The following is a 26,809-nucleotide window of genomic DNA, read 5'->3' as shown; positions in this document are numbered from 1 at the left end:
ACCTGTTGATTAACTGATTAGCAAAAATGTAAGAAAAACATTTAAATAGAATGCTTTATTGACTTTAGGTCAGTTGGGAACAATTACCTATATTTATGCTTTATATTTCCTCTCACTGGAAGAAAAGATAAATGTTACATTAGGACTTTTCACTTTCATGTTATTTGCTGCTCTGGGTTCACAAAACGTTCAGTTCTTTCCTGCAATATGGGATTCAGTATTACAACTCATCAATGAAAGGTGTATGCCCCAAATTTCCACTTGCTGCCATTGACTTCCGGCCAGAAACAAACTTCTTTGCAGCCTTTAAGACAGAAACAAAGAAAGAAAGTTAATACAAATAAGCAAATAGACAAACTTCTGTTACTCTGAATATTTCATCCTTTATGTGACTGAGCAAGCGTAATGCTCTAATGATGACAGCTGTTAAAGAGGGAAAAGGAATTTCTGACACTGCAAAATAGGGTAGTCTCCTGGAGCACGGCTGTCCGCCTCTGTGTCTGTATTACAATGGCAAATAGTCTGAGTCAATGACAATACACTGATTGTTAACTTGTCAAAGTTACACTATATCCTAGTGTTCTTTATGCCACTGCTCTAGAGTCCAAAGTCTGTTAGTTTACGTCAAGTGCAGCACCAGGAAGTACTCAGGTACTCAGATCAGCTTTTTAAATAAAGATGGTGTTGGAGGCAGCTGGGTTGGACTCGTGACAGTACAGTATATAAGACAAGGACAACCATTTGGAAGAGTATACAATGATGAAGCCTCCATACAGTCAGCAAAAACAAGACTTGGAGCTGACTGTGGCTCAGATCATGAACTCCTTATTGCAAAATTCAGACTTAAACTGAAGAAAAGTAGGGAAAACCACTAGGCCATTCAGGTATGACCTAAATCAAATCCCTTACAATTATGCAGTGGAAGTGACAAATAGATTCAAGGGATTAGATCTGATACACAGAGTGCCTGAAGAACTATGGACGAAGGTTTGTAACACTGCACAGGAGGTGGTAATCAAAACTATCCTCCAGAAAAAGAAATGCAAAATGGCAAAATGGTTGTCTGAAGAGGCCTTATAAATAGCTGAGAAAGGAAGAGAAGCGAAAGGCAAAGGAGAAAAGGAAAGATATATCCATCTGAATGCAGAGTTCCAAAGAATAGCAAGGAGAGATAAGAAAGACTTCCTCAATGATTAATGCAAAGAGAGAGAGGAAAACAATAGAATGGGAAAGACTAGAGCTCTCTTCAAGAAAATTAGAGATAACAAGGGAACATTTCATGCAAAGACAGGCACAATAAAGGACAGAAATGGTGTGGACCTAACAGAAGCAGAGGATATTAAGAAGAGGCGGCAAGAATACAAAGAACTATACAAAAAAGATCATGACCCAGATAACCCACGATGGTGTAATCACTCAGCTAGAGCCAGACATCCTGGAGTGCAAAGTCAAGTGGGCCTTAGGAAGCATTACTAGGGGCAAAGCTAGTGGAGATGATGGAGTTCCAGCTGAGCTATTTCAAATCCTAAAAGATGATGCTGTGAAAGTGCTGCACTCAATATGCCAGCAAATTTGGAAAACTCAGCAGTGGCCACAGGACTGGAAAAAGTCAACTTTCATTCCACTTCCAAAGAAAAGAAATGCCAAAGAATGTTCAAACTATCACACAATTGCACTCATCTCACACGCTAGCAAAGTAATGCTCAAAATTCTCCAAGCTAGGTTTCAACAGTATGTGAACCGAGAACTTTCAGATGTTCAAGCTGTATTTAGAAAAGGCAGAGGAACCAGAGATCAAATTGCCAACATCTGTTGGATCACAGAAAAAGCCAGAGAATTCCAGAAAAACATCTACTTCTGCTTCATTATACCATGCCAGAGCCTTTAACTCTGTGTGCACAACAAACTGTGGAAAATCCTTAAAGAGATGGGAATACCAGGCCTCCTTTGAAACCTGTATGCAGGTCAAGAAGCAACAGTTAGAACTAGACATGAAACAATGGACTGGTTCCAGATTGGGAAAGGAGTACATAGGCTGTATATTGTCACCCTGCTTATTTAACTTCTATGCAGAGTATATCATGCAAAATGCCAAGCTGGATGAAGCACAAGCTGGAATCAAGACTGCCGGCAGAAATATCAATAATCTCAGGTATGCAGATGACATCACCCTTATGGCAGAAAGGGAAGAAGAACTAAAGAGCCTCCTGATGAAGGTGAAAGAGGAGAGTGAAAAAGCTGGCTTAAAACTCAACATTCAAAAGACTCAGATCACGGCATCTGGTCCCATCCCATCACTAATGGCAGATAGATGGGCAGACAATGAAAACAGTGACAGACTTTATTTTCTTGGGCTCCAGAATCACTGCAGATGGTGACTGCAGACATGAAATTAAAAGACGCTTGCTCCTTGAAAGAAAAACTATGACAAACTTAGAAAGTGTATTAAAAAGCAGAGACAATTGCCAACAATGTTTCGTATAGTCAAAGCTATGGTTTCTCCAGTAGTCACGTATGGATGTGAGAGTGGGACCATAAAGAAGGCTGAGTGCTGAAGAGTTGATGCTTTTGAACAGTGGTATTGGAGAAGACTTTTGAGAGTCCCTTGGACTGCAAGGAGATCAAACCAGTCAATCCTAAAAGAAATCAATCCTGAATATTCTTTGGAAGGACTGATGCTGAAGCTGAAGCTCCAATTACTTTGGCTACCTGATGCAAAGAGCCGACTCATTTGAAAAACCCTGATGCCGGCAAAGATTGAAGGCAGAAGGAGAAGGGGACAGCAGACGATGAGATGGTTGGATGGCATCACTGACTCAATGGACATGAGTTTGAGCAACCTCCAGGAGATGGTGAAGGACAGAGAAGCCTGGCGTGTTGCAGTTCACGGGGTCACAGTCAGACACAACCGAGTGATTGAACAACAACAACAACGATGATGAACTTAGGCGCCAAGTGAAATCAAGTCAGGATTGCTATCTTCCAACAGCCTTCATTTTTTTTCTATCCACAAGGATAGACCCCTTGGTGAGAAGATGGTTGAGATTGTGACATGAAAGGGGAGTTGGCATTTTTAATACAGAAAGGACTGATTTAGGGTTCATATTATAGTTCATGTACTTGTTAGGCATAGTAGGGAATACAAAGAGGTATAACACATAGTCCTTGCCCTCAAAACTGGTCAATTTTATAGGAAACAAGTGAAAAATAAAAGAAAAATAGAACAAGGGCAGGAGAATGTCTTAGGCTGAGAAGACTAAAGAAAATCTTGAGATGGTGGACTGTGAAGGGTTGGCAGGATAGAAAGTTTATTTCAGAGTGAGGAGGAAAAATACCAAACTTGACAATTAGGTTCAGTGGTATGAAACTGCCAATATTTCACTCTTGACCTTTAAAAATTTAAAATAGTTTAACCTAATGGTAAACTATTAGTTGAATGAGGAAGATACACAGACTTCCTGAGTTGACAAGGAAGCTACTTGCAGATCTGATGGGACTGAGCCTCTGCCTCCACACCAGGCAGACAGATACCAAATACCCTGAGAATAGCATATACAGGCCTTATGCATTCCTTCTGAAATGGCATCATTAAGGACAAGTTATGTGTGTTAAACAGATTTTCATTTGCTTACATTTATGACATCAGCGTCAGCTACTGCATCAATCTGCTGAAGGACTGTGGATGGCGGCGTGTATGAACCAGCAGCTAGAGCCTGGGACCCAACTTCATCCAGGAAACCCTCAGAAGACTCCACTGACATCAGGTACCCAGCTTTCAGCTTGTTCCTGTCCAGTGAAAGGTGTGTAAGTAAGGCAGAAGGCAGTTTTATGGAGCAAGTTAAAGTATGTTCCTAAATCCTTAAACATGTTTGAGTAAATATGCAAACTAACAGCTTTGAAACTTTAAGAGTGCTAAAGATCTTCATTCCCTTTCTTCAGTTTACCAACTATTTTATTATTTACATTATCATTTTGAAAGCTGTCATTATAAGATTATACTAAAAACCCAACAGAATGCATTTTGCTTTTAGATTAGAACTCAGATCTAGTTAAAAATATTTTAGTGTGAAGTCTTGATTACTGAAGGAATTCTAGCTTCCTGATACACTTTTGGTGATATTAGACATCTCTACTAAAGAAAATACCTGTTTAGGCTCTTCTCATTGTCCCTTTAGCAGAATGCTGTGGACTGGGATTTGTCTCATTGAGGACAGAACAAGTGGGGAAGGAGAATATAGGTCTTTATAAGCTCCTATAGCTTAAATATGGGCACAAAAGCATCAATTTGAAATAAAATCCAATTCATAATTATCCCAGAAAGAAACTGGTGTTCAATAAGGCACTTGAGTTATTTAACTCAAACTCTGTAGCAAGACCTCCATTTAAACATAATTACAATTTAATGTAGCAATTTTATCACACTGTCAGCTTAACTGAAAAAAGATTTTACCTGCAGTAAACTTTACCAAGAGATTATTAATTTGTCCCTTCAGCAATGACACCTCACTTTCTCTCTTTCAATACAGGAGGACTAAGAACCTTACCAAAAACGTATAAACTCCATCAAAATGGCAGGAAAGAAACAGAACTTGGCATTAATAACCAAAATTCTACACTTATTAAGAAAATACATTTTCTTAAATAAATTAAGACTTGAAACAGACTTTTCCTGAGTTTATCCAGTGTTTCAGTTTCTTGTAAGCATGTGTTTCTGAGGCAGTCATGTGGAGCTGCACCCTATCAGTCCTTGGTTCCATGTATACAACATTTAATAAAGTGTGTTGTACTTATTTCAGAGATGCACTTTTCAGTGTGTACAGTATGAAAAATGTAATAGTACTAATGAGAAATGGTAAAAGGTTGTTCCCTCCTAGGTTGTAATTCACCATCATAACTTCCTTTGTGGACAATACTAAATGATCTTTGAATACTAAAAGACTGCCTGAGTTTGAGGATTCACGTTTTGAATTGTCCTAAATGGATGAAGTAAAATTTAAATGTTTTAATCTCCTGTATGAAAATGCAAGCTGATTTGTAACTCTGTCCACAGTTTGTCTCTTTTAGAGAAACTCCCAGAGGTACTGAGTTAACAGGTGTTTGTTGTTAGCACTCGCTGTTAGCACAGTGAAGACAGTGGGATTTAAAAATCACCAAATAGATGGACGTTGCAGTTTTTTAAACAGGTATCTTTTTTTGTCTATCAAATCAGTAAAGAGGAAAAAATAAAGCTGCTAGTGGTTATGGTGGAACAGGCACTCCTGATGATGTGATTATAAACTGGTACAACCTTTTAATACTGTGATTGCAAAATATATAAACACAAACATATATTTTAATGCAAAGCCTTTCATTATAATATTTATAACTCTTGGCTCAACTGCAAATCTGTACCAAAAAGTAATGTGAAATACGAAATTTTTTTAAGGCCAAAGATATCCTTTATAGTTTACAATTTCCAGTTGTCAACAAGTATATTCTGACATACCAATTAATTCAGTAATCTGAATAAATGAAAACAGCATTTTAAAGGGAAATCATTGGTTAGTAATGATAGATAATTATTAACAACTATATATGTTAATTATTTATTAACAACTATATATGCAGTATTAACAATTATGTCTAAAAATGGTGAGGAAAATATTTAAAATGTTAACAATTATATCTCTAGGTGGTAGGAATATATTTCCCTCTCCTTTAAATACTTTTTTATACTTTTCAATCCTATTGTACCTTTGTTAGAATAGTATTGTACCTAGAAAAAATACAACTTGCAAATAATTGAAAGTTAATATTGAAACTTACTTGGCAGCTTGGACATCTGGATTAGAAAGGTTTCCTTGAGCAATTGTTTTTACTTGGTTATAAGCAGCCTTGATAACCTAGGATAGAGAAGTAAAAGCTGGTCATCTTTGATCAGTGCCAGAGTCTCCTGCAGTATTCCAGATGCTCCTCTATGAGGCAGAAACACAAGATGGAAATCGCTGTGTCCATCTGGGATTCCTAAGTCACTAGGTGCTGCTTACACTTCCGATAAAGCAGCTGTTTGTACAATATCCAAGTAGCCAAGCTTCTTATAAACATTAAGGGGCAGGGGGCAGAGGATGGCAGTAGGGTTTAGGAAAAGAAAACTCAGGGATTTATAATTGCTTATGAAGAATAAGCACCTTTTAAAGTTCCCCAGACTCTCAAAGTATCATGTAATTAATATTGCTTTCTCTTACTATTCACTAAGAAGAAAGTAGTAAACCGTAAGGAGCCAATCTGTAAAGACTGTCCATGCCTGGAATGCTGGGGTCATGAAGGAATCAAGTTCTAGTGGTGTGAGTGGGTATAATAAACCTGGCCCATGATTTGCTCCATCCCAACCGTGGCATCATTCGGGGTCTGTAAACTTACTTTACCCTCCAAGTGAGCTACCTATTTCCATAGCCATACCCCAGACCTGAACACTGAAATCCTCAATTCCAAGACCTCTGGCCTGTCTTTAATCATGCTATCCATATCTTCCATTTTTGGCAACATCTCTAGTTCCTTGATTTGTCCACTTTCAATCTATCATGTCCCTCTGGGTTTACTTCTTTAGCCTAAATCCATGAATTATCCTTTCAGCCACTCCTACCAGTGTTTCCAACTTCCTGCCACCTCTTCATACTTCTGACCAGTCTACTTTGCAAGATTCCAACCTGGGATCAACCCTACAGCTTGCCTCCTCCATTTTTCCATGAGGCTAGCCATCTGACTATACTATGAATCCGCTGCTCTGCTCATTCTGTGTGCATCTAGGCACTCATCTGTCCCCAACCTCTTACTTTCTTTAAACTCCTTCTTTCTCTTATTCTCAAAACATGATTTAGCTTCCTACCGCACCAGGGATGTACTTCCTCATCTCTGACATCCTGTTCTCCCAACAGCCTTTATGTCCAAGGATAAAATGTCTATTTATACTTTGGATCCTGCTTGCTCTTGCTTCTATAGATTTAATCCACCTATAATTTCCTACCTCCTATATTCACTCCAATTTCTTTCCTTTCAGTATGAATATCTGTCTCTTCCTACTTAATCTCTCAGAGTAAACTCTACTAAAACCCCACCCACTCCCCTATACCTGCACCAACTTTGCATTTATTTCTTCTCATTCATTTCTTAATATTGTAAATTTTAGTTCACTTCCAACAGTCTTGTAAAAACTGATACTGTCCAAGTTTGCTAAAACTACCGGACTTCCCTGTGGTAACTAAAGGGACGTTAATATAGAGTAGATCAAAAGATTGTTAACCAGTCTCTTTCTTGGTCTCCAAATATACCAGTTTCTCTTTTTTTTTGTTTTCTTGGCCATTTCCCCTAGCTTGACCTTCAGTTTTCTTCTCCTACCAACTTTCATATGTAACCCTGATTTCAACACACTTTTTCTGTTGAGGACGCCCAGTATACATCTTTGCCTTGACCTCACTTGAGTTCTCCATTTAGATACCCTAGAGGTAACTTAATGCCACATGTCCACACAGAACCAAAATACCAAGGAAGCATTTCCTCCCTCTTTCCCGGAAGGATTAGTATATACATTTTCCATTTTTAACTTTCTTCCATAGCAGATAACACTTTAATGATATTACACTAGACAGAGATGTATTCGAACATTCTATATTTTTACTAAAAAAATGTTAACAGGAGAAAAAAATCTTGTGAGAATTTTTCAGTTTGCAACTTACGTCTCCAGCAGATGCAGCTTGTGAGATAGTGTAGAACCCAAAGAGTCCAGAGTCTGAGTAACTGGCATTAAAAGCAGAAACCTGAAATATAATGAAACTTTACTATATGTCACTCTACCAGGTAAAACAGTACAGTTTTCCTAAGGTTGTCTAGAAAAAATATGTACCTTCACAGTATAAGCAAAGAGATGAATTAATATTTCACGTAACTGGTTCTATTAAGGACTGAAGTGTTCTGTACGCAGGTTACCTTTTTCAGAACTATAATGGTTTTAACTTTTCTCATTTAACTTTTTCTAAAATGGATTGCTCATTTTCCTTGGTATTTTCTAACCTTTTGATGATTAAGGGTTAATGCAAACAGTAACCTGTAAACATTACTACATTACTACTATAGATTCAGTACAGCTGAGTGATGCAGATCATGGTCCTTGATATTAGACAAACATGTTTTCTTCCCTCTGCTGTTGGTGGTGACTTCCTTTTCACTAATTCACTTTTACTTTTTCTACAGACGAAAGTCAAAGGGTTAGAAATTTTTTTCTGCTTAGTAGCAGGTGTCCAGGGGAGTAAGAAGTTTAGCCTCTGGCAAACAGGGGTATTTCTGTGTGTAGTCCGAGTAGAGTGTTAAGCTCCTTGAGGTGGATATGACATCCTAGTAAAGTGCTTTTCAGTGTTTATGTGGACCAATAACCTAAGGAGCACTCATGTGTGTCTGAGTACTGTGCCCAGCTGTATCTGACTCTTTGCAACCTCATGGATTGTAGCCCGCCAGGCTGCTCTGTCCATGGAAATTTTCTAGGCAAGAATAATGGAGTGCGTTGCCATTTCCTATTCCAGGGGATCTTCTGGACCCAGGGATCAAAACCACATCTCTTGCACCTCATGCTTTGGGAGGTGGGTTCTTTACCAGTAGCGACACCTGGGAAGTCCAAGGATCACTTGAGTTGTTATAAAACACACACTTTCAGGTTCCCACAACAGATCCACTCACTCAGATCACTACGGATGAAGTCTGGGAGCCTGAATTTTAAACTATATTCCAGGTGAAGTTTGAAAACCATGGGTCTGGTCCATATGAAGCACACAAAGATATGCACTTCAATCACTTGAAGTTTAATTACAATTCTGAGACTAATCTAGTCATTCTCCAAATTTCTGGCCAAATTCTAAAGTAGGAATTCCTGTTAAATTATGTCACTGGGTTAAACTCCAACTATCTAAAGCATCATTAATGTTCAATAGAAAAGAGTAAAGCATGAAAAAAAGAAAACAGAGTAGACCACAGACTGGAAGAAAGACCATTTGGAGGAACTCTAATTTAGGACTAATTTAAGATAATGGTTTGAAAACTGTGCTCCATGGACCCCTAAGGCTCTGTTTAGAAGATTCCAAGGGTTTCACTGTCAAGTAAGCCTTCTACTTTTTAAAAGCAAAAGCTTTTGTGTTGGGCATTGCAGGTGGGAAATGGAATTGGATTAAAAAAGGCTCCTCTGCTTAAAAATAAAAGTTTGACACAACCACTCAAGTATTAAAAGGAAGGATAAAAAGAGAAGACTGATTTAATTTCCACTGTTAAATGTCAAAAGGCCAAAGACTTACTAAAGCATAACCTACCTGTGCCATGCGCTGTTGCTGAAATTATGAACAATACTTAACCCTACAATTTTGTGTTACTTTTTAAAGATATCATTGAGTACGGCACTTTAACAGCATCATCTTTTAGGATTTTAAAAGCTCAGCTGAGTTCCTTCACCTCTACTACCTTTGTTTGTAGTAGTAATGCCTCCTAAAGCCCACTTGACTTCACATTCCAGGATGTACAGCTCTAGGTGAATAGCCACACCATCATGATTATCCAGTCATTAAGACCTTTTTTGTATAGTTCTTCTGTGTATTCTTTCCACCCCTTCTTTATCTCTTCTACTTCTGTTAGGTCCACTGTTTCTGTCCTTTATGGTATCCATCCTTGCATGAAATGTTCACTTAGTATCTCCAATTTTCTTGAAGAGGTTGCTGGTCTTTTCCATTCTAGTGTTTTCCTCTATTTCATTGTCCATTTAAGAAGGCCTTCTTATCTCTCTCCTTGTTGTTCTCTGGAACTGTGCATTCAGTTTTGGGTACATCTTTCCCTTTCTCCCTTGCCTTTCACTCTCTTCTTCGCTGAGCTCTTTGTAAAGCCTCCTCAACCACGCTGCATTCCTGCATTTCTTTTTCTTTGGGACAGTTTTGGTCACTGCCTCCTATATAATGTTACAAAGCTACATCCATAGTTCTTCAGGCACTCTGTCTACTAGATATAATCCTCTGAATCTATTTATCACCTCCATTGTGTAATCATAGGGGATTTGATTTAGGTCATACCTGAATGGCCAGTGGTTTTCCCTATTGTTTTCAATTTAAGCCTGAATTTTGCAATAAGGAGCTCATGATTTGAGCCATAGTCAGCTCTAGGTCTTATTTTTGCTGACTGTACAGAGCTTCTTCATCTTTGGCTGCAAAGAATATAATCAATCTGATTTTGGTATTAACCATCTAGTGATGTCCATGTGAAGAGCCTTCTCTTGTGTTGCTAGAAAGGGTGTTTGCTATGACTAAAGTGTTCTCTTGACACAACTCTGTTAGCCTTTGCCCTGTTTCATTTTGTACTCCAAGGCCAAATTTGCATGTTATTCTAGGTATCTCTGGACTCCCTACTTTTGCATTCCAATCCTCTATGACGAAAAGGACACCTTTTTTTGATGTTAGTTCAAAATTGGGAAAGGAGTGCAGCCAAGGCTATATATTGTCACCCTGCTTATTTTACTTATATGCAGAGTGCATCATGCGAAATGCCAGTCTGGATGTATCACAAGCTGATGATACCACTGTAATGGTAGAAAGCAAACAGAATGAGGGTGAAAGAGGAGGATGAAAAAACTGGCTTAAAACGCAATGTCCAGAAAACTGAGATCGTAGGATCCAGTCCCATCACTTCATGGCAAACAGAAGGGCAAAAAGTAGAAGCAGTGACAGATTTTATTTTCTTGGGCTCTTACACCACTGTGGACGGTGACTGAAGCCATGAAAGTAAGATGCTTGCCCCAGGGCAGGAAAACTAAGACAAACCTAGACAGCTATTAAAAAGTGGAGACATCACTTTGCTGACAAAGGTCCATATAGTCAAAGCTATTGTTTTTCCATATATGGATATGAGAGTTGGACCATAAAGAAGGCTGAGAGCCAAAGAATTGATGCTTTTGAACTGTGGTGTTGGAGAAGACTCTTGAGAGTCCCTTGGACTGCAAGGAGATCAAACCAGTCAATTCTAAACTATTGCTGAAGCTTAAGCTCCGATTAAGTTCACTGAACTGAGCTCAAGCTCCAATACTTTGGCCACCTGATGCGAACAACTGAAAAGATTCTGATGCTTGGAAAGATTGAAGGCAAAAGGAGAAGGGGGCAGCAGAGGATGAGTCTGTTAGGCAGAACCACTGACTTAATGGACATTCAGTTCAGTTCAGTCTCTCAGTAGCGTCTGACTCTCTGTGACCTCATGAACCGCAGCACACCAGGCCTCCCTGTCCATCACCAACTCCCGGAGTCCACCCAAACCCATGTCTGTTGAGTTGGTGATGCCATCCAACCATCTCATCCTCTGTCGTCCCCTTCTCCTCCTGCCCTTAATCTTTCCCAGTATCAGGGTCTTTTCAAATGAGTCAGCTCTTTGCATCAGGTGGCCAAAGTATTAGTTTCAGCTTCAACATGAGTCCTTCCAGTGAACATCCAGGACTGATCTTTAGGATGGATTGGTTGGATCTCCTTGCGGTCCAAAGGACTCTCAAGAGTCTTCTCCAACATCACAGTTCAAAAGCATCAATTCTTCGGTGCTCAGCTTTCTTTATAGTCCAACTCTCACATCCATACATGACCACTGGAAGAACCATAGCTTTGACTAGACGGACCTTTGTTGACAAAGTGATGTCTCTGCTTTTTAATATGCTGTCTAGGGTGGTCATAACTTTCCTTCCACGGAGTAAGTGTCTTTTAATTTCATGGCTGCAATCACCATCTGCAGTGATTTTGGTGCCCAGAAAAATAGTCAGCCACTGTTTCCCCATCTGTTTGCCATGAAGTGATGGGACCGGATGCCATGATCTTAGTTTTCTGAATATTGAGTTTTAAGCCAATTTTTTCCACTCTCCTTTTTCACTTTCATCAAGAGGCTCTTTAGTTCTTCTTCACTTTCTGCCATAAGGGTGGTGTCACCTGCATATCTGAGGTTATTGATATTTCTCCTGGCAATCTTGATTCCTTCCAGCTTGTGCTTCTTCCAGCCCAGCGTTTCTCATCATGTACTCTGCATGTAAGTTAAATAAGCAGGGTGACATGAACATGAAGTTCATGAACATGAAGTTGAGCAAACTCCAAGAGAGAGTGGGGATTTTGGATTTTTTGGAATTTTTAAGCATTCAATTCTTTTTATATTAGAATAACAGTAAGTTTTTGATAGACCCACTAAGGTACTAAAATTAAGCCTGGCTGCCTCTTCAATTTTACAAAGATTTTCTTTGTGCCATCTTAAATTTTAAAAGCAGTTTAATACTAAGATCAAGTTTCCAGGACAACATTGTAAACATTAAGCCTTTGAAAACAAAAGAAAGATGTTCACTGTTCAGACTCACATCAAATGGTTGGTGAACTCCCTTGGCAACAGCCTGGTACAGAGAGCTGGTGGCATTGCTGCCCCTCTTAACGTGTGGTCCAGCACCAAGGACGTGCTGGAGAACACTGAACGCGTTTGCTTCTGCACTTCCTATGGCTGCACTCTCTGCTACAAGAGCGGCATGGACGAGACTGTCTCCATTCTGTTCTCGAATTTCACCTGGGGCCATGTAAAGAAAGAGCAAGGAAGAAACCATTTTTTGGTTTTATTCTTCAATACTCTCTATGAGACAGTATTACTGCATTAAGATGAAGCTCTTCTCTGGCCTGGTCCTCTCCTTGCTACCCTGCCCTTCCCCCAACACATTCACAAATATACTTAACACATAATACCCAAGCAATTGATACTTTCCACAATGATTCTCTCTCTTTCCACACTGATACTGTTTGGTAGTAAACAATCAGGCCTATTATACTCCAATATCTATTGTGGGGGAGAGGCGGCATCCTGGTAAACTAACCTTACAGAACAAAACGCTTACCTCCATGGTACTTGGCTTTTGCACCAGATAAACCAAGGCCACCCCTTATGTTAAGAAACTGTTCAGCAACTTGCTTTAGGACAGGATGACTCACACCTATGTCAGTAGAAACAAACAAACAAAAAACTGTAGAACCAGAATTTCTAAAACACAATTGTAGAATACCTACTATTTTAAAAATGCTTCATTATATAATTAAAATATTATAATGCTCTTACAGAGATATGCATTTACAGCTTTATTACGTATTCATCTAGAACCTTTTTTTATGTAAATACTAATATTATTCTTTTTATTGTTAAAATGGTATCTTCTATTGATACTGTTTCTAACTTGTCTGTTGTAATTTACTTCTGAGTGGACTACACCAAACATGTAATGGTTATAAAGAATTCTATTATACTGATGTACCATTATTTATTTAATCAATCTCTTCCTGATGGACATGTTTCTAATAACTGGCTATTAAAACAATACTGCAATATGCATCAAGAGGCATTTTTAAAAGGAACGAAGAGATACTCCACAAAATGGGAAAAATATTTGCACATCATGTATCTGGTAAGGATTAGTATCCAGAATATATAAAATACTCTTACAACTCAACAATGAAGAATAAACAACCCAATTAAAAACTGGCCAACGCACTTGAATGAACATTTCTCCAAAGGAGACACATAAACAGCCAAAAAGCATAAAAAAAGTTGTTCAATGTTATCAATCACTACAATGGGATACCACTTCCTAAGACATATGATAGTACATATTGGTGAGGATGTGGAGAAGTTGGAATCCTTATACACTGTTGGTGGGAAAATAAAATGGTTCAACTGCTTTGGAAAACAGTTTCATAGTTCTTCAAAGGGTTAAATAGAGAGATATCCTATATCCTAATCCTAGCAATTCTACTCCTAGGTACACACCCAAAAGAATGAAAAAGATATTTTGTTAAAAAATTTACACATGAATGTTTATATTCTTAATAGCTCTAAACCATGCAGAACAACCCAAATGTCCAACTGGTGAATGAACAAAATGTGGTATTGAAATATTTTTCAGCCAGAAAAGGGAATGGAACATTGGTACATGCTATAATATGGATGTACCTTAAACACATTATGCTAAGTGACTAAGTGAAAGCAGTCAGTTACAGAGGCTATTACTGTAAAATTCTCTTTGTATGAGATGTCCAGAGTAGTCAGCTCTCTACAGAGAGAAAGTAGACTGCCGGTTGTCAGATGCAAGGAGGTGGAATGAGGAGTGACTGCTATTGAGTACGGGGTTTCTTCTGGGGATGATGAAAATGTTCTGAGATTAGACAGTGGCAATAGCTGCACAACTCTGAGTATGCTAAAACCCACAAACTGCACACTTCAGAACGGTGAATTTTACACAGTGTGAATTATACTCAATTATTATTTATAAAACAAATGAACAAAATCCAACTACTGCAAACAAAATTCTCATGCAAGTATTTTGTAAACTTATCAAAATATTTCTGAACGATAAATTCTTAAAATAGACCTCCAAAAATGTACCAGTTTGCACTCCTGCCAATAATTTTTGAGTGCCTATTTTTCCATACCTTGGTTAATACTGGGTAGTGTCTATCTTTTAATTTTTGCCAACTTAACAGATTAAAAATTTCTTAGTTATTACATCTTTTACAATAATTGTATACACACATAACACACTTTCTGCATGAACTGTTTGTTCATCCCTTTGTCGATTTTTTTATTAAACTGTACTTAAAACAAAAGCTCTTTGTAAAAAGCTCTTTGCTTAGAGAAATTTGCCCTTTGTCATAGGTTTTGCAAATACTGTAATGAATTTAAAAATTAGTACTTAAAAAAAAGGACTAGCTTTTTTCTTTTCAGAGTTGTGGAAGATTTATTTATATGCTATAAAACTGTGTTGGGGATATTTTAAAAATTTTATTGATGTACAGCTGATTTACAATGTTGTGTTAATTTCTGTTGTACAGGAAAGTGATTCAGTTATACATATACTTTTTCATTATGGTTTATCACAGGAAATTGAATATAGTTCTCTGTGCTATGTAGTAGGACCTTGTTGCTTATACATTCTATCTATACTAGTCTGCATCTACTAATCCCAAATTCCCCATCTTCCCTCCCCGACACCCCTCAGCAAGTGCAATTCTGTTCTCTAGGAGTCTGTTTCTGTTTCACAGATATGTTCATTAGTGTTGTATTTTAGATTCCATGGATAAGTGATATCATGTGGTGCTTTTCTCTTTCTGACTTACTTCACTTAGTATGGTAATGTTTACATCCATTCATGTTGCTGCAAGTGGCACTATTTGATTCTTTTTAATGGCTGAATAATATTCTATTGAATATATGTACCATATCTTCCTTATCCATTCATTTGTCAGTGGACATTCAGGTTGTTTCCATGAAAGACTAGCTATTAAAATCCTATCAGGGCTTCCCTGGTGGCTCAGTGATAAAGAATCTGCCTGCGAATGCAGGAGACACAGGTCTGGGACTGATCCTTGATCTGGGAAGATCCCAAGCGCTGCGGGGCTCCTAAGCCTGTAGGCCACACCTACTGTACTGTACGCCACACGTACAGCCTGTGCTCTGCAACAAGAGAAGTCGCAACAGCGAGAAGCCTGTGCACTGCCACTAGAGAGTAGCCCCCGCTCTCTGCAACTAGAGAAAAGCCTGTGCAGCAACAAAGATCCAGCACAGCCAAATAAATTTTTAAAATTATGTATATAAAAATCCTATCACATACTGACTTTCTGACCTAACACAGGGTAAGTTCTCAAATTTTGTTCAATCCAGTAATCACATAATTATAGCTTAAGGGACTACTCTTTTTTAAAGTAACTCATACAGAGACAGTGAAACAGTATCTTTATTCTTAACTATAAGTGCAACATCTACTAGGAGTGCACCTTAGTTTCTCTTTTTTCAATTAACCACTTTCTAAAATGAGACAGACCATAAAGAATTGTGTAATCAGAATTTAAGAAAATACCCAAGGGAGTATATTATAAATTGAGGCGGGTTACCAATATAGTGATAGACTTACAATGTACTGGAAAGGTGTCCCCTTCACTACCCCAACAATTACAAAAGGAAAAGTCAGCAACCTCAGGGAATTTCCTGATTATCTACCACTTTCTCTGGGAGCCAAGAAACATGGAACTGTAAGTTATCTAGATATTGATATAACTGTAAAAGATGTATATATACACAGTTACATATGATAGTATCTGATTTTACAGTTTCAAGGATAATTCTACCTTCTCATTGAATATAGCTTCCTGTGCTATAACAGGATCTTGCTGTTTATCTATTCTATACATAATAGGTTGCATCTGCTCTTCCCAAACCAACCCTTTCCTGTGCTTCCCCCTTGGCAACCATAAGTCTGTTTTCTATGTTTGTGAGTTAAAAGAACTACTCTTAAAAGAAGGAAACTGACATGCAGGTAATTGCCAACTTACCAAGTCCAATCAAAGCCATTCTTGCACTTGTAAAATGATTCTGTACATAGTCATGTAACTGAGAAAGTGAAAACATTCATCTGGTTATACTGGTATAAATATAAAGAACTATAAAAATATCAAAGTGCAGTTTAGCAGAGAATAAACAGGCTTAAAAGCTGCTGTAATGAACTATAAGGGACTACCTAGTACTGAATTAAACTGAGCTTTTAAAAACCATTGCTAGAACTGAATGTGGTGATGGTTATGTAACTCTGTGAACAGAATAAAAACCTGAATCGTGCATTTTAAATGGTGAACTGTATGGTATGTAAATTACATCTCAATGAAGCTGTTAATGAAAAAAAAACATACAAAAATTAGAGGACATATTGGCTTGAACTTGAAATGGGACTAAGTTTATGATTTTTATTATAATGTGGTTTAAGGAGTACATCAGGTTCATCTTTATACAGGTAGTAATAAAGCACTGTTAACATTCTATAGTAGAGCTAACAGTTATATCACTATATTCCTCTTGCCTGTCTTTGAATATTTTTTTGCTAATAAGTTAGTGTCTATACCAGGGTTTCCAACCTGGATGATTACAGAATTATTTTGGGAGCTTAAAAAAAAATTCGTCAATGTCTCCCTACTAATATAGGTTAATACAGTAGATTCAATGTGAAATCTTGGAATCTTTATATAAAAGTAGGGCTAAAACATGCATTCTCAACTATACTACTGCTCCCAAGAGAGTGAAAATTACTTCTTGGGGGAAGAAAAAAAAAAAAAGAAAATCCTTTATATATAAAGTACAAATATATATACAGTGCATAAACAGATATACAGTATATCTGTGGTGTTAAAAATTCATGGTGGTGGTGGTGGGGCAGCTAAAAAGGTTCCCTGAGTAATGTTTAGACTTGCTGAAGCTCAGTTTATTTAGAATTTGTGCCTAAAATGAATGCTGTCTCCATCTATTGAGCCATCTTGGAAAGTCATACTCTTATTTTTTTCCTGGTGATGTTTTTCTACTGAATGCTGCTTCTGCTTAAAGTGTTCCAGCACCAATTTCTTTAGAATTTCCTTTAGCCTAGGGATACATTTTAAAAATGTTAGTAACTTTGATAATCATAGTTAATATCTTGGTATTTGTCTACACACACCTTACTTTTTGAAAAATGGGACCCTTTAATACATCCTATTCATAAATTATGAATGAAATTTCTGTAATGAATTCATAAAGTATGAATGAATGAAATGTCTGGTCAGAATGTAATTCTGAAATTTCTGTAATTCCCCACCAGGGAATTGCCCCTTTCATAATAAACACTTTTTTTTTTTTTAGTTGAAAGATACACAAAAACTGTTCAGACAGAATTTTAGTCAAAAAGCAAGTTGATGAATGGGCAATTTCCTGGTGGTTCAGGACTCTGCTCTTTACTGCAGGGGACATGGGTTTGATCCCTGGTAGGGGAACTAAGCTCCCACAAGCTGTGTAGTATAGCCAAAAAAAAAAAAAAAAGGCAGCAAAGTGATGGAAAAAAAAGCAAGCAAGAGACTCTCTTAAATTAGACGACAAGAAAATTAGCAAACAAAACTGAGTGGTAGATGAACATTCAAATTAATGTGAAAATGAGCACATTTAAAAATGTAAGGTGTTTTATCAGTACCTCAACTGGTGTCACTTTTCCAATCCTATAATCAGGACAATATAAGGAATTAGCCAAGGCATTTCTGTAAGCGGCAGCATGCAAATTTTCAATGACGTCTGTAACATAAGTAAAGAAGCAGTTACAGAAACATTGTTTAAATAAAGACAACACCATGTAGAGAGCCTCGAAAACAACTATACAACTTTGGTCATCGCATTCAAGCATCGAAAATTTATTATCATTTAATCTCTAGCAACTTCTAAAATTCTGCCAGTTAAATGTGCTGAGAAAAATAAGATTCTCTGATAGCAGCCTGTAAATGTCAGAATCCACCTGAAGACGCACGCCAGGGCAGAGAGACACCAGCCAGGAGACTACAATAACTGTTCAGGCACAAAGGACGAGGGCTGGAGCCTCACTGCTGCCAGTGGGGAAGGAAGCTACTCAGGACACAGAAGTCATCTTTTCTACAATTTTACTATTCTATTTCTTTTACCAAAGGCCTGGGGTAACAAAGTTATCACGATGAAATATAATATGAGCAAACAGGAGCCAAGCACTCACTATGTTCCAGACACCTGACAGGCCTGCATGTGAGTGAAGTCCGTGCCATTCTGAGCCCCTGCAGTTGACCGCCTGCTTATACCTCAGTGGGCTACCTGCACGTTTCTGCTCCTACCACAAGTTCTTGACTTCTGAGAATCAGTGGTGCTTTTTTTATCTTACAGATTTGTTCTGCCAGGTATGCTTGTCAAGATTATATAACCAAACATTCTATAAACACAAACATGAATACAAAAAAGGTTTTTTTTAAATTAAGCTGATTGCTTTGGAAAAACCCAATAAAAGGGAGCTGGCTAAACAACAACAGCAATATATAACAGTAAAAGCAGCAGCAGCAGCAATAAACTGCTGCCAGATTTGGTGTAAGTAAAACAACCATTAAAAAACACCAGGGGGTGCTCTGATACAACCTAGAGGGGTGGGATAAGGAGGGAGGTATAAGAGGCAGGGGACATATATATACATATGGCTGATTCATGTTGATTTAAGGCAGAAACCACCACAATACTATAAAGTAATTATCCTCCAACTAAAAATAAAAGACTGTTAAAAAACAAAAAACACCAGGGAACTTCCCAGGTGGCACAGTGCTAAGAATCCATCTGCCAATGCAGGGTACATGGGTTCGATCCCTGGTCTGGGAAGATTCCACATGCCAAGGAGCAACTAAGCCTGTGTGCCACAACTCCTGAACCTGCGAGCCTGGAGCCCGTGCTCCACAGCAAGAGAAGCCTGCTCCCCCAAACTAGACGAAATCTGCGCACAGCACAGAAGATCCAGTGCAACCAATAAAAAAACAACAACAAAAAAATCAGCGGTGGGAGGATAGGCATAAAACACAGGTGAAAGGCCTAGGATTCTGTAATAAATTTAAATATTAACATGATGAAAAATAATCAATAATACAAATGTTTAGAAATGAACAATGTTTTAAAAAGTGGACAAATTTTTGGAAAGTGTATTTTCAAACCCAAGGAGAAAAAGAATTTCAACAGCAGTTTTATTCCTCTACAAATTGATTTTCTTGAAATCCCAGTATCTTAGAAACAATGGAATATAATCTAAAAGTGCACTTACGAGCCTGTGGATTCTGAAGAGCCACAGCTTTGTCAATCCTTAGCTGAGGCTGAAGGGCAGCTACCTCCCAGCGTCGAAATTCTGGTGCTGTGGTGACATTGAGCAGGAACTCCATTAGAATATCACTACAGAAGACATGAAGCTCAGAGTTACCAGTCAAAAATTTAAAACGAACATCCATTCTACATAACTGTAATGCTTTTTATTAAACTTTAGGCAGTTTGTGAATAACAATCCAAAACCAACATCAGAGGTCATGCCACACTGAAAAAAAAAAAAAAAAGAGTAGAACTGAGCATCTAAGTACTTCTTTAAAAGCAGATCTTCTAAATAAACACAGGTACTCACACATCATCCCGCAGGCATTCCACAGTATAGGCCATGTTTTCCCTTGTTGACGTCACGCTGAGTCAAAAATAAATTACAGTGAATTATCTAAATCAGAAGAATAAGCTTTCTCTTATATCTTCATGAAATCAATCTTTTGGAAAAAATATTTTGAAGTACAAAAAGTATAAGTAATAGTAAACAAAAATATGCACACTCAACTGAAGATTTTAACTATTTAAAAAAATCTTAAAAAAGAAAACAGTTAAGTATTTCAACTTGACATAAAGGAAGAAAGTCCTGACATATTACACTTGGATAAACCTTGAAAACATTTTGCTCAGTGAAGTCAGTCAGTCATGAAAAGGTAACACGTACTATTTGATTCCACTGATATGAGGTACCTAGAGTAGTCAAAATCATGGGAACAACACAGAATGCCGCTTGCCTGGGGCTGAGGGAAGGGAAGGTGGTGTTTCATAGCTACAGGGTTTGGGTTGGGGAAGATGAAAACATTCTGGAGATGGGTGGTGGTGATGGTTGCTCACTGACACTTATTGTTACAGAACTACACATGTTAAAGGTGGTACATTTCATCCTATACGTATTTTACCACAACTTAAAAAAGGCAATTTTAAAGTTGAAGATCTCTTTGTATTCTTCCCAGGCTCTCACACTTTCTCCCACTTGAGACAAACATAATTATAAGCGTTACATATTATTTTGTTAAAAACCTCCTCATACCTTCAAAAAATCTTAGAAATTGTTTTCCAAAAAACATTTTGTTAAGTCTGCCATGTTGATACAGACTGAATTCATCTCTTAACTGCTGTTCATTCCTAACTGTAGTAGTCCCAGCATATTATTGTATCATACTTTACTTATCCACCTCTTTAAAGACAGGCATTTAGATTGTTTCCAGTCACAATATAAAGAATTCCTTTGTGCATGTGGATTAAAAACTGTTAGGTTGAAGAATATGCTCATTTTTAATATTAATTGATATTTCTTGATTCTTTCCTAAGTAGCTGTATCAACTCATACTCCCACCAGCAGTATAAAATGGTTTTGAACTGTTGATTTAAGATCATTGTTTCTGGGCTCTTCTGGGAACAGCCTATTCCTATCTTTGTTCCTATCCATTTACTCTTTGGTTGTTTTCCTAATTTGCAGTTCTTTATTTTTCCAAATAATCCTCTCCATATTACATATGTTACAAATACCTACTTTTAGTTACTTAGATTTTTACTTTCAGGCATAAAGATGTTTTACATTTATGCAGTCAAATTCATCAGTCTTTTCCTTCTTGTGCCTTAAGAAACTGTTAACCACCTTGATAACAGAAAAGTTCCTTTACAACTGATCATCTTATGGTGTTTTCACTATTTCCGATTATTTATTTTTAACAAACCTTAATTTACCACCAACTGCTTCAATTCCACGGGTTATCTTGAAAGATGAAGCTCCTTTTGTAGTCTTGGAAAAGAAAAAAACAACCATTTTTGGTATTTTTTAATGCCAAGTTTGCCAAACATGACTTTATGTCAAAATCTAATGTCTGTCATTAAATTCAAAGGAACACTAACTAAAAATACTGCCTCTTTTTAAGATATGCCCAACAAAGTTGACCCAAAGGCACAAGTATAGATTTTTATATAAAGTATTTAGATAAAAATTCAATTATCAAATACATGCTTGTTGGATTCATCAATCTATTGTGAAAGAGATTTGCATAAGGGAAAAAATAATTTTCAATTTCTGGCACTTCTTTTTAAAAATTAAAAATCTTGTTCTTTTTTTTGGTACATGATTCTTTTATTTTTTAAAAAATTAATTAATTTTAATTGGAGGCTAATTACTTTACAATATTGTGGCGTTTTTGCCATACATTGACATGAATCAGCCATGGATGTACATGTGTCTCACTATCCTAAAAATGTTGTCTTTTTACTGATTTCTTATGCTCTGGATGGACACTAATTTACTGCTTCCCTGTGATAAGTATCCTGTGATTTTTCACGCTATATTAGGGGACTGTATTTGAAAACATGCCCAAAATTCATGTCTACCCAAGAACCTACAAAAGTGACCCTGTTTGGAAATAGCCTTTGCAGATGTAAATATTTAAAATGAGGTCATGCTGGATAAGTGTGCCCTTCAGTAAAAGGGATATTTGGACACAGAAAGACAGACAGGGCCACGTAAAATCAGGGGCAGATATTGGAATGATGCAGCCGCAAGCCAAGGAATGAAAAGGACTGCTGGCAACCACCAGAAGCTGTGGGAGAAACAAAGGCAAGATTCTTCCTAGAGCCTTCAGAGGGAGTATGGCTCTACTGACACCATGACTTTGACTTCTAGCCTCTAAAACTGTGACAGGATAAACTCCTGGTGTTTAAGCCAGACTGTGTGAAGTAATTTGTTATGGCAGCTCCAGGAAACTAACATAGGGGTGTTGCTTTTAGTTCTTCTTTTCTGTAGGACCAAGATATCACAGATTTCTAAACACACGGAAGTAGTCAAGATGCTTACCAAACTGGATGCAAGACGAAGCAAATGAGAAGTTCCTAAATTGTTGGAGTTCTCATATCTGCTGCCTGCTTTAATGAACAAACCAATTCTTGATGCAGGAGCATAGTTTTCGAGAGAAGCAATCACTAAACCATTTGGTAACCTGGTAAACTGTATATAAGATAAAGCAGGATGTGATTAATGTCTTTATATTACCAAGAACAGTAAGGCGTGTATGTGTCCAGTGAGTAACTCAGGGGGACTAACCTCAAGGTCCTGAGGATGTGGAGGCACTCCTGCAGGGGCTTCTGTGGCTTTAACTTTAGGAGCAACTTTGAGGGAATAAAATCTCTAAACACAAAAAAAGACAGGTTACCACATTTCTCAAAAGAATAGTGCATTGTATCTGAGTTGGCCCAAGCAATAGAGGCTGTTCGGTGGTAAATAAACTCCATGGGAGGAGTCAGCTGATTAACCTATTAACTCACCCACCAGTTTACCATGCCACTCTTCAATCTCTATTGTTGATCTGTATAGCTTGAAGGAACGCTGAGTTGAACATGTTCATTTCTTATATCAAGATTCACTGCATTTTCTTTTACCTTTTAACTACCTTATTAGAGCTCCAAGTGGTCCTTTCTAGGCTCTAATGCTTTGGAACTTTTTGAAAAAGTGCGGAATAGCCACGTTCATACCTTTTTATAGATTTTAGCATTACTGCTTCTCTTATCTGCCTAAAGAGTCTCATCTTTTTAGTCTACTTTCCAATATGACTTCATTTCCTTAATCATTTTAGTAACCTTTAAAAAGCATATCAAAGAAAACTTCATCCAAGCGCCCAAATATTTCCTATAGTATCTTCACTCTCTTTTGTGCTACATTAAGACTACACAACTAAAGGGTTTTTTTTTTTTTTAATCTTCTTTGACTAATATACCCTGAGATTAACGATAGGTACACCCACAGCAGATTCTCAAAATGTAATATGCAGCCACGGGAAGGGATCCTCTTAAACGTCAGATAATGGATCCAAAATGTGTAATTTTATTTAGCTTTTTTTTTTGGCGAATGATATACAATACCACAGAATTAATTCTGATTATGTCTAAGGATCATAAGGTTACTAGTGGAGATGTTGAGAATTAAACCTTAGTACTCCCAGGATTAAATGAACATGCTGCCTGAGTTTCCCAAGGAGTCCCTCAAAGGCTGCATTGTTCCTACTTCATGTTGTCCAGGAGGGCTGCTGGTTGTGCATTCAGCTTCAATGCTGTACTATCGAAAAGTTGGTTCCTAGTTTACATTTGCTGTTCAGTTCAGTTCAGTCGCTCAGTCGTGTCCGACTCTCTTCGACCACATGACCACCAGGCCTCCCTGTCCATCACTGACTGCTGAAGTTGACCCAAACTCTTGTCCATTGAGTTGGTGATACCATCTAACCAACTCATCCTCGGTCGTCCACCCTTTTCCTCCTCCCTTCAATCTTTCCTAACATCAGGGTCTTTTCAAATGAGTCAGCTCTATGCATCAGATGGCCAAAGTATTGGAGTTTCAGCTTCAACATCAATCCTTCCAATGAACACTCAGGACTGATCTCCTTTAGGATGGACTCCTTGCAGTCCAAGGGACTTTCAAGAGTCTTCTCCAACACCACAGTTCAGAAGCGTCAATTCTTCTGTGCTCAGCTTTCTTTATAGTCTAACTCTCACATCCATACATGACTACTGGAAAAACCATAGCCTTGACTAGATGGACCTTTGTTGACAAAGTGATGTCTCTGCTTTTTAATATACTGTCTGCTGCTGCTGCCGCTAAGTCGCATCAGTTACGTCTGACTCTGTGCGACCCCATAGACGGCAGCCCACCAGGCTCCCCCGTCCCTGGGATTCTCCAGGCAAGAACACTGGAGTGGGTTGCCATTTCCTTCTCCAATACATGAAAGTGAAAAGGGAAAGTGAAGTCGCTCAGTCGTGTCTGACTCTTAGCGACCCCATGGACTGCAGCCCACCAGGCTCCTCTGTCCATGGGATTTTCCAGGCAAGAGTACTGGAGTGGGGTGCCACTGCCTTCTCCAACATGTTGTCTAGGTTGGTCATAACTTTCCTTAGCTCTTTCAAATTATAAATTACAATTAGCTTTGGTTTATTATCATCAATTTCATTTGCTGGGTGTGGTACAGTTAACTCTACTAGTGATTCTAGCTTTTGATTTTTCCAGAAAGTAAAAAATTTAAGACATGTAGGCACATCAGATGCTAAGGTAGATTTAGGTGCTCTCCTCTCAAATGTGCCTGAGCAGTGACACTTTGTTGATAAAGTACTTTCTATAATTTGTTCCATTCAAACTTGTTGCAAAGAATTATCCTAGTAACTGTCCATACAATTACTGTTTTAATAACAAAAGATGTACACATTTATTCTTATGTAAAGTATGTGCTGTAAGTAGAAACAACAATTGCTTTCAAGCTTACTGCAATTTGCTTACACTGGTCCTCTTCAACTCTGTTACCTTTGAGTTCTTTTTTCTACTGAAAGGTGAGGATGGAATGAATGAAGAGGTTTTGAGGTCTTTGGCTAGTCCAACTGGACTTCCCTCTAAGGGTTATTAAAATCACCGGTTAGTTTAGAGGTGCTAAGAAGGCTAAGAGAATTACAGTCTAAATCATGGTCATTTGTATAATTCAGTTTATCTATTTAAATATTAAGTACCCGGAAACTCCATTCCCTGGTTTTTCGAACCTTCTAGTAGATTACTACGTTACTTAGCAACCCAGGCTCTCTTGGTATTTCGAGCTGGATAATTCTGCTGTGGGTGGCTTTGAGCCCTGAAGGATGTTCAGCAGTAGCACTCCTCCGGCCCTCAGGTTGTCACAACCAAAATCGTCTCTAGATATTGCCAAATGTCCCCTGGGGGCAAAATTGGCCTCGAAGAGTTGTTTTAAACTCAGAGGTTGAGACTGTCCCCTCTTGATAACCACCAGTCCACAATGATATAACACTGATACTGGAGTTTTCCCCAAGTGACAGCTATGTGTCAATCGGACATGGAGGAGGAGCCTTAAGAAGCTCTAAAGGGAAGGCCAAGAACCTCTCCTGGATAATATTAAAACAAGATCAAGAAAAGCACACTTTATGCAGCCAGGACACGACAGTAACAATCAAGTTCCAGGTTCACTGAAAAACGCTATACAGGTATTAGCTCATTTTTTCCCTTATGATTTTACTCATAAGCCCGCTTAACAGTTGGAGCAGCTGATGCTACATGATGTGCCAAGAAACAGGCAGCAGCTGATAGGGTAGGGATGGGGGACTAGGTCTACACCGGCCTCCTGTGACCCATATCTCATGGTCTCCTTCACCTGCACGCAAGTGCAGCAATGACCTTCAAAGGTGTCTCCACCGAGTCGCTTCATCTCTGCTCTCAAGCCCCCTCTCTCTCTGCACGTTTTCCTGCATTAGGTCTCCTCTGCTCAGAGCATGAGCGGGCCTTCCAAAGCCTGACCCACCCAGCCTGGAGCCCAGTTGGCCTCCAGGGAGGGTTCAGCTGAAGGGCAGAACGAAGCCCAGGGCCCAGGGGCCCCAAACCAGGCAACTCCGGTCCGTATGACCTTGCTGACCATCTGCTTTCCAACCCTTCCCCAAGCCCGCCAGCTGTGCTCACCGAGAGGGACCCGGCTCTGGTTAACAGCTTCATTGCTCAAGATTGTTCTGAACCTCGGTCACTGCCGCCTTAGAGGAAAGCAAGATGGTGGCGGACAGCGGCAGTGGCCCAGCTTTCCCTGCGACACTCTTTCCCACGTCTCTTACGTGAGGGACTCTCTAGACGACCGGCTGCGCTCTACTGCTCCTTGGAGGTTGGGCCAGTCCAATTCCTCCAAGACATAGGATGCGGAGACGCATAATTTCATAAGGGAGTATTTAGAAGATAGTTTCAGTTACCGATTTTTTAGTTCTCTTCATGGCCTGGATATCCACTTTGTAATCTTCTGACTACTCCTGCGACAGCACATAGCAGCCTCTCTCCCTCCCCCCCGCCACTTTGGATTCTCCCGATCCGGACTGTCCAATGAAAGAGTCGGGTTCCGCGATTCCACCAGCGGCGTCTGGCCTCGAGCCATCTGAACTCCAGGACTTCCCGCTCCGTAGGGGCCGGCGGCTTTAGAAGACCTTCCTGTATCTGCTCTTCTGCAGATAGGCTTCAAAACTTAGGCTTCGAAACCGGGTGTGATCGCCTTTTGCTTGGTGAAGTCGTCATTAGATCATTAGCTCCATGAGAACTTAGGCCTTGTCCAATTTTCTTCTCTAACTGCCAGAC

The 26,809-nt window shown here is 38.7% G+C and overlaps 1 protein-coding gene across 1 annotated transcript; it reads right to left on the bottom strand.

The window, feature by feature from the left end:
- Nucleotides 1-36: 36 nt before the first annotated feature.
- Nucleotides 37-26,311, bottom strand: UQCRC2 (ubiquinol-cytochrome c reductase core protein 2). Its single transcript, XM_019988000.2, has 14 exons — nt 26,156-26,311; nt 22,763-22,846; nt 22,517-22,666; nt 21,396-21,460; nt 20,006-20,062; nt 19,658-19,782; nt 18,035-18,132; nt 16,380-16,437; nt 12,899-12,994; nt 12,377-12,576; nt 7,713-7,793; nt 5,806-5,882; nt 3,633-3,786; nt 37-304 (listed from the first exon to the last, which is right to left on the bottom strand). Exons 1-14 carry the CDS (start codon nt 26,186-26,188, stop codon nt 221-223), a joined length of 1,362 nt encoding a protein of 453 aa, XP_019843559.2. The 5' UTR covers nt 26,189-26,311; the 3' UTR covers nt 37-220.
- Nucleotides 26,312-26,809: the final 498 nt, after the last annotated feature.

Source organism: Bos indicus, chromosome 25 (genome assembly GCF_029378745.1).
Source record: "Bos indicus isolate NIAB-ARS_2022 breed Sahiwal x Tharparkar chromosome 25, NIAB-ARS_B.indTharparkar_mat_pri_1.0, whole genome shotgun sequence".
NCBI classification, from domain to species: domain Eukaryota; kingdom Metazoa; phylum Chordata; class Mammalia; order Artiodactyla; family Bovidae; genus Bos; species Bos indicus.
Note: the sequence above shows the minus strand (reverse complement) of the source record. Positions and strands in the feature narration are given on the sequence as shown.